Source organism: Nelumbo lutea, chromosome 1, assembly GCF_056320005.1.
Source record: "Nelumbo lutea isolate HS-2025 chromosome 1, American lotus-T2T, whole genome shotgun sequence".
Classification (NCBI taxonomy): domain Eukaryota; kingdom Viridiplantae; phylum Streptophyta; class Magnoliopsida; order Proteales; family Nelumbonaceae; genus Nelumbo; species Nelumbo lutea.
In genome coordinates, this window is record NC_142684.1 from 157,953,510 (window position 1) to 157,968,841 (window position 15,332).

General features: G+C 37.4%; 1 protein-coding gene across 10 annotated transcripts in view; it reads left to right on the forward strand.

Moving 5' to 3' along the window:
• The first annotated feature begins 9,833 nt into the window (after positions 1 to 9,833).
• Positions 9,834 to 15,332, forward strand: part of LOC148878641 (DENN (AEX-3) domain-containing protein) — a 167,624-nt gene continuing 162,125 nt past the window's right edge. For 8 of the 10 annotated variants that reach the window (XR_016103269.1, XR_016103270.1, XM_088957752.1 and 5 more), the window contains exons 1-2: positions 9,856 to 10,060; positions 10,311 to 10,965. Coding sequence is in view for 8 of the 10 variants with exons in the window: in XM_088957752.1 (XP_088813878.1) it covers positions 10,618 to 10,965 (348 nt within the window). In the remaining 2 variants the exon portion in view is untranslated. Of the gene's footprint in view, positions 10,061 to 10,310; positions 10,966 to 15,332 lie in introns of all 10 variants that reach the window. The other 2 variants (XM_088957786.1, XM_088957760.1) reach the window with 2 other exon arrangements.

Genomic DNA, 15,332 nt, shown 5'->3' on the forward strand with positions numbered 1-15,332 from the left:
GTATTGCACCCTCAAAAGTAACGTAAAAGGCTGCAAGATTCGTTCGTCACCATGTGTGGGTTGTTGACCATGGGTGTCCACTGTACCCCTCCACATAATAGCAATTAAGAATGTTAAAGATGCTCGGTGTTGTGACTTGTGGGACCCAATATTTGAACCAGTGTTGTCAGACTTAGATGGCCGGACCGGACTAGATTTAATAGATGATCCTGAGCATGTTAGGTTCAGGTTATTTGGTGATTTCTCAATGAAGCATCTAACCGACCGGTTAATCAGTAAAATCATTACCTAGTGAACTTTTTGATAGTTACAGGAAGCCTGGGCCACCAGGGTTGGGGTTATGGCGTTATGGGTGAATTCACATCTCTGCCCCACAAGGGGGCAGCCACCCTACAACGCCTCGCCGTATATTTGGAATATCTTCCAATGATAATATCAGAATCAATGATGTCATCATTGAGATATATTTCCAATACATGGTGGAGATGTTCTGTGGGGCGGAGATCTGATCCTTATGGGTGGTAGGGCTGCCTATATTTGATATTATATGTAAACATGACTTTATACAATGTGAAGTGAGTGAGTGATACTCAAGACAATGACCATTTTGGTTGTTTGAGAGAAGGCGACATGCATTTACACCAAACATGTTGGTTGTCAAAAATCACAAGGCATTAGATTAGTAAAAAAAAAAATTACAAGGCATTGTGCAATTTAAAGGCAACTTATTGGGGCTCAGGCCGGCCTGTGCGAGTTTGTTCTCAATCAAGTAGTCCGAGCAATGGAAGCCAATCGTTGCCCAGGATTACAGCATTTCTCAAACTTTTGGATCCAAGTCAACACCCGAATCCGGGATGGCGGCCCTCCAGTGGGTTGGGAAGGGCCACCCTTTTGGGTTGCGAACTACAAAATAACCCCGCTTCCAAGCCGGGATCCTGTTCAGTAGCTCGTGTAGGAGCTTGAAACAAGGACGGGGAGAGAAGTAATAAGAACACCTTTTTGGAGGCGCACCGGGGAAAGCATTCTTGATAGATAGGATGGTGGAGAAGATGTCGATGTCAAGAGGAAGACTGTATTCAGAAAACAAAGAAATTGTTCCAACTACATTTCGGATTGAGTTGGGGTGAACCTGGCCTATAGTAACATTAAAATGAATTAAAACCTCCACTATCAAAGGATGCAGAGGAAGATGAAGGCCAGCGACGAGCTGTTCCTGAAGGATTACGATTTTGTCACGACTGTGTTCCCAATGATAGTCACCGGATGGGAGACTGTAGATGAGACTTCTGGGGAGGTTAAATTGAAAGACCAAGGTCCTGAGTCTCTCCATCGACATGGAGGAAGGACCAAAGCTGTCCAGCTCCCTACCCTGGGAGGTGAAAGCCATTTTGCCGGAGGCCTCCCGAGCCTTCGGAGATGCCCCGGGGAAAGACATTGTACGGGTACCCAGACATGTTTTTTAAACCATGTTAGAAAAAAAAAACATATTTGTTAACTATGTTTTTGTTTTTGGGTGTGAAATCAAGTTAGTTTTATTTCCAAAAAAAACAAGGCATGTTTTTTAAACCAACAAAATTCTGTTTTCTAAAACAAATCACTAATGGAAAACATGTTTTTGAAACTATAGTATCAAATCACTAATATGATTTATGAAGCATAGCATCAAATCACTAATGGAAAACATGTTTTTGAAACTATAAAAAATAAAAATATTATATATAAGTTAGGCTCACGAGTCAAAATTTTCTAGGTTCGAACTCAACTTGAAGCTCCATTTAGATCGAGCCAAACTGAAATTTTCATGAACCAGATAAAAAACCAAAATTTTCATCCACTCGTGGCTACCCCTACCCTATAGGCTGTGTTTGGTTTGATGGAAAAAGTAGGGAAAGGAAGAGAAATGCAAGAAAACCTTTACAAACATTGTATAGATTTCCCTATATTTCCCTTCCTTTCCCTACCTTTTCCTTCAAACCAAACATAGCCTATACGTTCCATAATGAAAGTATAACATAAAAAAACAAAAGGGATTTATAGTTCAGTCCACCCCTAGGGTGGAGCTAAGATTTCTAGGGGTGGACAGAATCCTACCGTGGATTGATGCCAAATGCATGGGCAGGATGTGGTTTATGGGGGGCTAATAGTAAACAAGAATGGGGTTACAATTTCATATTTCTAAGGTGGATTGCAGTCCACTTATCCAAAAAATGGGGTTTTTATAGTTCAGTCCACCCCTAGGGTGGAGCTTAGATTTCTAGGGGTGGACTGAATCCTGACAGTGGATTGATGCCAAATCCACGGGCAGGATGCACTTTATAGGGGGGCTACTAGTAGATTAAGAGGGGGCTACAATTTCAGATTTGTAAGGTGGATTGCATTCAATTTATCCCCAAAATAGGGATTTTATAGTTCAATCTACCCCTAGGGTGGAGTCAAAATTTTTAGGGGTATATTGAATCATAACCGTGGATTAATACTAAATCTACGAGGCAGGATGCGATTTATAGAAGGGGAGTACTAGTAGACTAAGAGGGGGCTGCAATTCAAATTTCTTAGGTGGATTGCAATTCAAAGCTCATTTCATGGACATACCCCCCATAATTTCATTTTGCAACAAATACCCCCATTAAGTTAGATGACGACATGTATTAAATTATCAAAACACCCACATGAGCTTTCTTTACTTTTCTTTATTTTTATTTTTTTGCCCTTTTCTCTTAAACCCTAATTGATCCAAAAATACCTCCATTTTGCTCCAAATAAAACCAGCTAAAAAGCAAGAACCATGTCACTGACATAGAAAAACAAGTTTCTTCAATTTATTGTTTCATTTCGTTGACATTAACGTCTCTCTTCATCTTAAAATATAAAATTTACCCACTCCTTTTTCTAATAAATCAAGAAAAAATATATGAAACCTTAAATTTATATCTATTAAAAAGAAATCTGTACCATTTCAAATAAATATTGAATACAACCGAAAATCTGCAAGGGTCTATTATACCAAGAGGATTTCAATATTATATTTAGAAAATTAATTGAAACATAAATTGTTCAAATAATTCATAACATCATGAAATATTTGAACAATTTTAAATACATGATATTATGAATTTAATTTCATTGCTGAGCTATCCACAATTCATTGGAGGATTGCAAGATAGCTGCAATTGGGATCGCAGAAGATGTGATATCGTTTTAGCATTCATCGTAGCAGATGTGATATCCATAATTTCATGTGCTTCTCTCACACTTGTTTTGCATATATACAATTTTCTCTTTTACCCATTCCTACTTTTGAGAGTCCCACAGTTTGGAAAATGAAATTGAAAACAACCATTACATTGGATGGGTAAGCTTATTTATAGCAAAAAAAAACTTGATGAGAACAGGAAACTAGTGAGAAACTTCCTCTGTCGGGTTCCATTTCTTTTATATGAATTGGTTAGACATGGGACAAGGCGATACAAGGTGGGCTATATTGCCCGTGGGTGTCAAGTTATTGATGACATTTTGACATTAGAAAGTTCTCCTCTTAATGGAAGATCCCCTACTGAATGGAAACGAAAATTAGGTTTCCCATGTTGGCATCTTCTTAATTAGTTTTAGTTAATTTGTAACGTAAATGGGTCAGATTTAGAATGATAGTCAAAGAGAATAGCCCCGAGAGTTATAACTCACAATTTCAGCCAATGACTCTAAGGTCCCATTTGCTTTTTGCTAATTAAGTTACTTATCCGGGTAAATGCAATTACCAGGGTAAGTTTTTCCTGAGAAACACTTATCCATGTAAGTGCATTTATTCATATTCTTTTATTTCTCAGGTAAGTAAGGCAATGACCATTTTAGCCATAGAAATCCATTATTAAAATGAGCATTTTTGTTCCATTCAAGTATCAACTTTCCCACATAGTGAAAAAGTTATTTACTCACCTAGGAGATGGGTATCACTTTCCTGGGTAACTGATACTCAAGAAAATAAACTTTCCCTAGTCCCCATATAAAGCTGAAAAAAGAACATGGGATCCTTGGTCAATGGGAACCAAAATCCCATTGACCAACTTTCTCCTCTCTCCAAATCAAAAAAAAAATGCCCACTCAATTCATGTAAATGTATTTATCCGGATAAGTGTATTTACTCATGTTCTTTTATTTGTCATGTAAATAAGACAATGACCATTTTAACCATAAAAATATATTATTAAAATAGACATTTTTTGTCTCATTCAAGTATTGGCTACTTTTCCTCCAGGCGGGAAAATTTTTTACCCACCTAGGAGATAGGTATCATTTAACCGAGTAAGCGATACTCAAGAAAATAAAATTCTCCTGGTTGCTACATAAATTTGAAAAAAGAATATAGATTTTTTTGTTAATGAAAACCAAAACCCAACCGCAAACGAAGGAACATTGGTGGATTGTTTACCTTTTAACCCTATTATTAACCATCGAGGCCTACATGGCGACACTGAAGGCGGTGGTGGAAAGAGGGGGAACTGGTGATGGCTCTAGTTCAAGACTCCATCTACTACCCGTAAGCATGCCAGATTTCTTGATGGGTTTAGGCATTGACCGTTTTCTCGAACAACTAGCTCAGATTGAGATCAATAGGGTAGGGCACTATAAACATCCCTTGGCGTCAAAAGCTGCCGTCGAGTCCATGCCGACCATTGAGATTATCAACAACCATGCTGTCACTGAGTCTCACTGTGTTGTCTGCAAGCAGCCATTTGAATTTGCACAAGTGACGGCAAGAACCACCCACCATTAGTGCAAGTGAGCAAAATTGAAGAAAAAGCCATGGTAAGAGGACCGAAGACCGAAGAGTAAGCCCCCAAAGCTTTACTAAACCAAACACAGACTGTAAGGAGAATAGAAACAAATAGAAACCCTATCCCTCTACAAGACCAAGAAACAAAGAGAATGAGAGGGGGAGAGAGAGGGAAAGTGGGAGAGTGGGAGAGACAAAGAGAAGAGATAGAGAGGGTGCAAATTTCTGCATCCTAATGTAGAGGATGCAAATTGTCTCTCAGAAGCTGAATCTCCTCACACATTGGAAAGAGAATCAAGTGCAAAATAATGGATTATCCTCACACGCTCACTTTATAATCCGCACGTAGAAATAACATTCTCTCAACGCTGAATGCATGCATACACGTATCCCCATACCATATTAATAAATAGATATAAGATGACATAACTTATTATTTTATTTAAGCGAATATTTGTTTACTTGGCCTTTTTTGCCGACTGTATTTTCTTGGACTATCTGAGCATTGCCAAATGAATTTTGTCTTATTAGGCTTCAAAGAAGAAAACTGCATGTTCTTAATTATCTTATTTAATTAAAGACAAGACAATAAGCCATTCAGTCTAGCCACTTCAGCCGGCCCCTTACATTAAAAGAGAATATCCTTTAGCTCATTACTTCAAGACTTAATGTATTTATGACGAGGACAGTCCTCATCAGTTCATCATATATTCTGCAGATGTGAACATGAAAGCAGGGATTCCATTATATGCACAATACAATATATATTATTCTGGTGGGACAAAACAATGCATTCAAGTAGGTGGCAAGAATCATTCCAGGTGAGTGGGTGGTATGGATTATTTTCTGGACCCAACGACTTAAAGTGAGTAACATAACTTAGACAATAATGGTGAGCCATACTGTTTGAAATGATTATAACAGCTATTTCAATGGTGATTGCTTCATTTTTTTTCTTCACCTTTTCTTCTTTTCTGACATGCAAACACCACTCACTTACATTTCTTGGGGACCATGTAATAAAAAATTGGACATGATAAGGTTTGAGCAAAAAGGAATGTAACCTGGTAGGTAGGTTTAATTTAAAACAGATTGACATCTTTTCAGTCTTTTATAAGCGGCAATCACAAATTTGCTAGCTGATTATTCTCAAAAGAAGTTCACGATAATTGGGGTGGTGTTTGGCATTGTGGTAGATATCCATTTCATTTAAGGGCGTGGATGGATCGGTTTTGGATTCAACCCTTCAATTTGGATGGATTGGACGGATCAATAAGACCTATTGGATTAGACCAATCCACTCCAAAATATTTATTAGATTGGATCGAATCTAGTTCGTTCATAATAAATTCATATTGGACTGGATTGGATTAAGCCAATATCTAGTTCGTTGATATAAGATAATAATATAGGTGTCAATGGATTGGGTTTGGGTTGAACCAATCTAAATTAAAACAAATTTGAATAGATTGGATGGTCCAGACATTGAATTGGACTTATCCAAAATAGTATAAATTATTCATTGGACTGGATTGGACCTGGTCCATTTGTAATGAACTCACATGGGATGGATCAGATTAGACTAAATCCAGTTCAATTGACACCCCTAATTTCATTTGATTTCCAATGTATATTGTTTGGATATTTTCAATGTTGTGGTAATCTGGTAGATGAATGCACCATACTTTGGAACATTCAATAAATTGGTTCAGTACGTTTTATCAATATATATATATATATATATATATATATATGAATTACATTGTATAAGAGATGTTTGGTTAGCTCCTTTATTTTTGAAATCAGGGACTTCTTAAAAGAGGCTTGGCCTTTTGATTTCATGAGTTTTTAGTTAATTCTTTGATAATCATAAAGGTTTGCATTGTATAAGAGGTGTGCATAATCCCAATTATTTTCTCTAATATTTCCTTTTATAGAATTACAAATTTATCATTATTTCATTGTTTTCAGCTGTTCTTTGTGTGCTATAGAAAAAAAAAATGCTGGACCTCTTTGACAAATCAACCCATAAAAATAAAAAGGACACCTAGCTTAAATAAATAGTATAACATAAGGTGCACGTATCTATGTTTGAGGTGCATGGTAATATAACATAGTTTAATACTAAAAAGTGAATGAAGAAAAAAAAATAATTATTATTATATGATTTTTTTAATTTAAGTTAGATTCAGATATCCATCTAACCATGATTGGACCAAATCCAATTTCACACCTACATGAAATATCATTTGTTAGCATTAAAATTCTTCATAATTAAGTAAAATTAAAAATTTAGAAAGACTTATATATTTATTTATAGTGCTTTTTTATTCGATATTTAATCTTATAAAATATGCTAATTTATATTGAATTCGAAATCTTGATTTACACATCTGTTGGATACCAAATCAAATTCAGGTCACGTATATTCTCATATCATTTGTAGGGGTGATCATGGGCTCAGCCGGGCTGGGATTTGCATTTGTGAGTTGTGGCAATGTTTTAAAAAGCAATATGAAAATGAAACCACATTGACAACTGGTTTTCATGTCAACAGTTTGATCATATGGGTCAAACGGTTCAAGCAGTTTGGCAAATGTAGCCCTTAGACTGGAATATTATGATAAAAATCATACATACATACATGTATATACACACACACTCAGGAGGAGGATGCAATGTTCACTAGTGATGATGACAGTGGCGACGTTTCTCCCCGACTTTTTGGATTTCTCTCTTTCTCTGATCTCATATCTTACTTCTAAGATCTTGCTTTTCTCTTTCTCTCCGTTATCTCTCTCTAATCCCCCCTCTCTCTCTCTCTCTCTCACACACACACACACATAGATCTCATATTTGAGATCTTGTCTCAATACTTTCCCCATCTATCAATCTCCTCTTTTATCTGTTAATGGTCATCCTTAAAAAGAACTTAAATAATTTTATTCAACCACAATAATTTTAGGCACAATAATTTTAAATAATTTTTTTTTCAAAAAAAAAAAAAACAATTTAGTCCAAAACTGGACCTGGAAGCATGTCTAGTTCCCAAGTCAAACGATCCAATTGTTTAGTCCATTTCGGTCAAAATAGTGACCCGTGATAATGGCTATAGCCTAAGCATCTTCTTGGGGTTTGTGCCTAAAACAATAAGCCCAAACTTGACATTCCCAATTCCATGCCTATAACTCAAATGCGGCACATGTTATGTCTCTATTTTTTGATATGGCACAGGTAATATACGCCATTCAAGAAAGGGCCAACATTGGCAACTGGATAACTCAAATGCATATCGGAACCATAACGCACAATATAACAAAATTTGAAGACATTCAAGCATAACATATCCCTAGAGATCAAAATAATTTAGCTAATCTTTTTGCCTACTACTCTAGTAAGTTTGATGTAAATATTATATATGACTCTTTTGGGTTTCATGTACTTTCAAATTATCAATAAATTTTATTTTATTTGGAAAAAAATTCCATGCCTATAACTTGTATTATAAATACATTAAATATATAATACTTTATATTATATGCAAATAATCTATGTAGAAAAATTATTTTATACATTCTATAATATAAAATATGAATTATAAATATCATATTATAATATTTATATATAAAACATACAATATAACATAAAAAATAATATGTAAATGTGTAACTATTAATAAATGTGGTTCAGGTCTGAAGTATTGAGCCCAGGACCAACCTAATATGGGTCCAAACAGAAAACATAGGCCCAAGCCCAAAATTTCCCGATTGGGCAAAAATGATCAAACCTAAAGCCTTGTTAATTTTTGGTAAGTAAAGAAACACTTGGCAAGTGCATCTACCCATGTTCTTTTATTTTTGTTCCATCCAAGTGCTGACAAATTTCTCTAGGTGAAAAAGTTATTTACCCACATAAGAGATGAAGATCATTTAGGCCTGCCTATTTATTAGTCAATGGGTACCTTTTTCTTATTGACCAACTTTACAATGTTTTTCTTTTTGGCATTTAGTAATGGATGGCATGGTAAAATCAACTCCATAAAGTAACTTTTTCACATGAAATAAATTCTATAAAACATATTGGGACAATTTTGTCCATTTTAATATTTTTATTGATAAAAATGTTATTTTATTATTTACCTAGAATCCTTCGAGTCAAAACATTTTGCATAAGTGAATTTACCCCGAGAACATTTATCTAGATAATTTACAAAGTTGTAAATGAACGAGGCATGATAAGTAATACAAAAAAAAAAAAAATCCTCTTCCCAACACAAATCTAAAAGTAAAAAACATGAATCTCTTATCAATAAAATAAATTGATAATCTGACCAACTCCTAAAATCCAAAAAAAAAACGAACGCCACCTAACATATCCGACCGTTTATATCAACGGAACTCCGCATCGTAGATCATTCATGACCAGTTGACCTTTTTGATGGTTTAGACGTTAGTCGTTAACTCGTTACTCCTACCGCGGGTTTTGCATTCCCGCGGATCCCAATGATCCCAACCAAAAATAATAAAAGGCGACAGCACTTCGCCTTGCTTTCATCGCAGAACGTTCGAAATCGCGCCAAAAAACAACCCTCTAAATTTAACGCTGCCCGAGACATTACCGAGAACAACGGTAGGCGAGCACGTGCTTCCAATTCTCGCAACTTCCCTCCACTATTTGGGCATCATCTCCCACTTATTTTAGATTTTTACCCTCATCGTCATTCGCATTTACACCCTGTACACGACTCTCCTGAGCCGTTCATTCGGTGGAGCCCACATGTTTTCCAAGACAGTGACATGAGTAGCACTTTCTCCTCACGAGGAGTCGATGGAAAAGGAGGCTTTGACTGAAAGAGACAACGAATTGGGCGGTTACGAAGCTTGTCCCCGGGAGACTAGCGATGGAGCCCACCCAACTAAACGACTTCGATGTGACCGCGTGGTCATCTGGTCGCTTGCCACGTCGCTTTCCAATGAGACAAAAGACGTTTTCGTTGAAGATTGCAGAGATCAATACAAGGTTATGGCGATAATAATAAAGAAACTGCCTCCTACATTTATTTAATTAATTTAAAATTTAAAATTAATAATAGTTGGAAAAAGCTTACGACGAAACGCAAAGTGCATGTAAAGGAGGGACTCGTGTGAATCCCTCCCTTCTCGCCTTTCTTTCTTCTCTGCTATTTGTGGGTGGTGCTCTCTCTCTCTCTACTCTCTCTCTCTCTCTCTCTCTCTCTCAAGTTTTCCGTTGTTTTTGTGGAGATGACGAAACCCTAGAAATCCAGAGTAGGTGCGTCCGAGGATCATTACATATTTATGTTTGTTTTTGTAATTCTATTGTTTTTTTTGCAGAATCTGATTTTCTGCAATTTTTTTTTTTTCGGTTTTGATTGAAAAATTTGATCCGTTTATATCTGGATTCAACATGAAGACTGTTAGTTGATTGTGTTGTGTAATTATTTGGGTTTTTGATTGGATTTCGTTGTTGTTCATGAAAATTTTGTGGTTTATGAGTTGGATCCTTTTCTTTTCGTATTCAGAGAGTTAAATCGCATATCAAAGCCCTGAATCAAGTTTGAGACGCGGAGGTTGGATTTTTTTGATCCGCACTGGTTATTGGATGTTGCCGTGTTTTACAGAGGATTAAGAATCATAATGAGAGATTTTCGTGTTATTTTTTGAAAACAATAAAGGTGACGGGGCTTCTTGATCAGGAGATGTTGACACGATTTTCTCAAGTTAACATACTGGGAGCAATTTTTTAGGCTATCCTTTTTAATATGGAACTTAGTGGAGGTTTAATTATCGGCCCGCTGGGTGTCGTACGAATGGGATGAGTGGAACCCAATGAAGAAAATGGGGGATGTGGACACACATGAAGAACGGTCAGCATCTCCACCTTGGGCCTTAGACCAATTTCCTGAGGATGCAATTAGAGTTTCTGGTGAGACAGTGCAAAATGTGCATACGGGTAGTGCTAACATGCCACCTCTGGCACCGGGGCATCGACGCAGTCAAAGCGAGGTTGCATCTGCTGGACACAAACGAAGTAATAGTTTCTCGAGATGGAAGACTCAGATGCAGAAGGCTTGGCGGTGGGGTGGCAATGTAAAGGAACAGGAGCGATCAAGTTTCAACCCAGAGATCCTGGCTAACCAAAAGCGTCAGTGGTACAGACTTAACTCCAAGAGCATGGTATGCCACTTTTTGATTCCTTACGGTTATTTCTATTTTTTCTTTTTAATTAGGCATTGGGTTCATGTGGGTTATGGATTTTTTAGCTTCACCTTTCTATTGAAGCTTAAAACAACAGTGGAGCTTTTACAATATCACAGCTAAGTGGAAGCTTTCCATCCATATGTGATATGAGGAACAATCATTTATGTTACTCCAAAAACAATTATTTATGTTCCTTCTTGAGTTAACTTGCATCACGAGAACAGTCATGATCCCTGGGACTTTTACTGCTAACATATAATTTAATTGGCCTTTTGTGATCAATAAGCATATCTTTTGTCTAAAAGGGTGATTTTAGTATATCAAATACATTAATGAAACAGATGAAATCTTACAAGTTATTACAAATTCTGAAGAGAATGGAAATTCCATCTACTCACTTTTTCTATGCACCAGCCAGGTGCTTTCCAGAGTAAGTTTCTATGTGCTTCCTTTTAGTGAGTAGCCAACTTTAGCATGATAACGGGCACTCACTCAGGGTGAAAGCTACATCTTTACCCATATTCCCTCTAAATGCTTTAATACCCCTGTGGCCTACCAAAAAGTTCAATTGTGAACTGCATATCCACTTACATATAAAAATTGCAAAAAGTAGAGAGGAAAATCCAAAAGTGAACAAGTATGGAAAAGCCTCTTATACAATTTTGTGAAATTTAAACAATAGTCCTTATATGGAAAGTAATTTTATGCAGTTTTTTGAGAAAAGAGAATGGATTTCAATAATGATACATTATATACCTCTCAATGCTTTTTAAATTTTAATAGAATTATTGCCTTGCCTCATTACTTTAGGGTGGGATAACCATGATTTAAAATGTAAACATATTTCTATTTCCATGGATACTAGCACGATGTATTACTGGAATTGACATATTCCTAAGTGAAAACTATTGCTGCTATCTGGCTGGAGTAGGCAAGATGGTATTATGGCATAATGAGTTGGCAACAATAGAAATTAATGAGAGATTTGCTTTGGGAATCGAGACAAGGAAAAACACCGGTGAAGTGGGAAATTGTGTGTGGAAACAAAGAGGAGGGCGGTTTGGGTCTAGGAAAGGTGGTTTGGAAAAAATCTACTGTTATTGGGGAAGTGTTTATGGCGGTGGCATTTAGAGAGACAGAGAAGTTATGGCATGAGGTGGTGGGAAGTATTCATGGCAGATCAGAGGATGGGTGGGATGTTGGTTATCAAGGTGGGATACTTTAGCAACACCTTGGAGAGCCATTCATAGTGTTCTTCCTCAGTTTCTTAGGTATGTCAGGTATGAAATTTGTTTTGGAAACATTGTCTGATTTTGGGAGGATATTTGGGTTGGAGATATCCCTTTAAAGGACCTTTTCTCTTTACTTTTCTCTGTCTCCTTGTATAAGAAAGAGGCTGTTTCAAACTTTGTCTCACCTATGGGAACCCCCTTGGCTTCGAATTGGGATTTTGGCTTCTGTAGGGGGTTAAGGGATGAGGAAATTGATTCCCTCTCTAATTTGATTTGTCTCCCGAACTAGATTTGTTTGGATCCTTCTAATCTAGGCAAAAGAATTTGAGTTCCCAGTTCCAAAGGGACCTTCTCTTGTGCTTCTTTTTATAAGTCCCTTTGTCAGTCTTCCTCTCAACAGGTTTTCCCTTCAAAGGAAATTTGGTGTAGGCCGGTTCCCCATAAGATAATGGCCTTTTGTTGGGAAGTGAATCATGGGAAAGTGAACACTTTAGATAACTTACAGAAGAGAAGACCTTTCCTTTGTATTTCACCCAACTAGTGTACTCTCTGTAGAGCTCGTGGGGAGGATTGTTACCATCTACTAATGTCCTGTCCTTTTTTTGTAGCATTATGGGCTTGACTTTTTTTGTTGTTTGGTGTAGGTGGAACATGCCAGTAGAAGTATGCATGATCTTTAACTCTTCTATCTTCATTTTGCCTAGAAGATGGCGAATTATGTGGAGATGTGCTAGAGCAGCCTTGATATGGACAATTTGGGGAGAGGAGTAGCCAAGATGTAAAGGATTGTGTGTTGAATAGGGCAATCCATTAGTTAAAGACTACGGGACTATTCCGTAAATTCTCCTATTCAGATTTATGGAAAAATTGTTAGCATTAGCAAGGTGTTCATTCGGTAAGATTAGGGTAGTTGTATGATGGATTCCATTACCTGAAGGCTCACTGAAGCTAAACTTTGATGGAAGAATCGGGGCAATCTAGGGCGCTTTGGAATGGGGGGGGTGTCTGAGAAACGAGCTTTGAGAGATTGTACTTCTCTACTTGGGTCCCTTGGGATTTGGGGATTTAGTAAGAGTAGAACTACTAGCAGCCCTGTAATGCAATTTGCAAGTCAGGCAAATCAGTTGGGTGTATGGTAGCTTCTTGTTGAAGGGGATTCCAAGTAGACCTGTTCATGGGCTGGGCCAGGCCAAGCTTTGCCTTTACATTAACAGAGTATGCTCAGGCCTGAGCCTGAGTTTGGCTCGGCCATCGGGCCTAGGTCTTGAGCCTGGGCCAGAGTCCGAGCCCGACCAGAAATTTGGAAAAATATTTTTTCTATTTTATTCAATTAAAAACCATTTTATTTATATTAAAAGACCTCAAAACCTAAAAAAATAATGAAAGATCTCATTATTACTTGAAAAAAGAGAAGAATAATAAAGAAAAAATATAATATATATTTTTATTTATATAATACATTATTGTTGAAACTGAAGAGAGGAGAGGAGAGTTGAGTGTTCTGCAATGAGGGTTCTGAGAAGAGGATTTCAAACTCTCTCTATCTCAGCCCTTTAACACTGTTTTATTAGATATATTTGAGTAATTACAAGGAGGTCCTTAGTTGGGCAAGAATTTACAAAGAACTTAAAAAATAACTTAATATTGACAGGATGGGCCCAAAATAACAAGAAGAATAAACAACCTATGGGCCATTCGGCCCATCTTCTCTACACTCCCCCTCAAGCTGAGCATAGATGTCAATCATGCCAAGCTTGCTGGTATCATGCTGGAGTTTTGCCTTGGGAATGCCTTTGGTAAGAAAATCTGCCAACTATCCTTCAGATGTGATGAAAGGAAGACACACTTCACCCCAAGAGACCCTTTCCCTAATGAAGTGTCGATCAACTTCAATATGCTTGGTTCTATCATGTTGCACTGGGTTGTGAGCAATGTTGATGGCAGCCTGATTATCACAGTACAACATCATTGGCTTGTCATATTCAACTTCAAGTTCTTCCATCAAAGATTTTAGCCATAATAATTCAGAAACTCCATGTGCCATGGCCCTGTATTCTGCTTCAGCAGAAGACCGAGCAACAACCGATTGTTTCTTGCTTCTCCAAGAAACAACATTACCAACTACCAAGCTACAAATGACAATGTTCCCGGCCCAGTCAGCATCGGTGTAGGCTTCAAGTTTTATATGACCATGCTTGGCAAACAGAATACCCTTTCCTGGGGAGCCTTTCAAATAACATAGGATTCTCTCTGTAGCTGCCAAATGAGTGTCTCGAGGAGCATGCATGAATTGGCTAATGCAACTGACTGCACATGCAATATCTGACCGAGTCATGCATAGATACAAAAGTTTCCCAAGAAGTCTCTGAAAGATTCCTTTGTCTTCTAACAATGTCCCTTTTGAGGCTGAGAGTTTATGACTCATATCAATAGGAGTAGCAGCTGGTCTAGCACCCATCTTTCCAGTTTCAGAGAGCAAGTCAAGAACATACTTCCTTTGGGAGATAAGAATCCCATCCTTGGATCGAGCCACTTCTATGCCAAGAAAGTATCTCAATTCCCCCAAATCTTTAATCTCAAACTCTATGGAGAAAAGATTTTAGATCATGAATTCCTGAGGCATCATTACCCGTCACTACAATATCATCTACATACACAGAGGTATACTGCCAGAGGTCCACTCCTCTTCACAAAAAGAGTGTGATCGGACTGTGTCTGCACATAACCAAAGTTAACAAGTGCTGTTCTAAATCTCTCAAACCATGCTCTAGGGGACTGTTTTAGTCCATAAAGAGATTTCTTCAGCCTGCATACCTTCCCTTTTATATCAGTTCCATACATCCCTGGAGGAAGAGACATGTAAACCTCCTCATGTAATTCACCATTCAGAAATGCATTCTTCACATCCAATTGATAAAGGGGCCAGTCAAACTGAGCAGTTAAAGATAGAAGAACCCTCACAGATGTCATCTTGGCAGCAGGTGCAAAAGTCTCTAAATAATCAATCCCATATGTCTGTGTATAGCCTTTTTTAACCAGCCTGGCCTTGTACCTTTCAATGGTGCCATCAACTCTGTATTTGATGGTAAAGACACACTTGCAACCAACAGG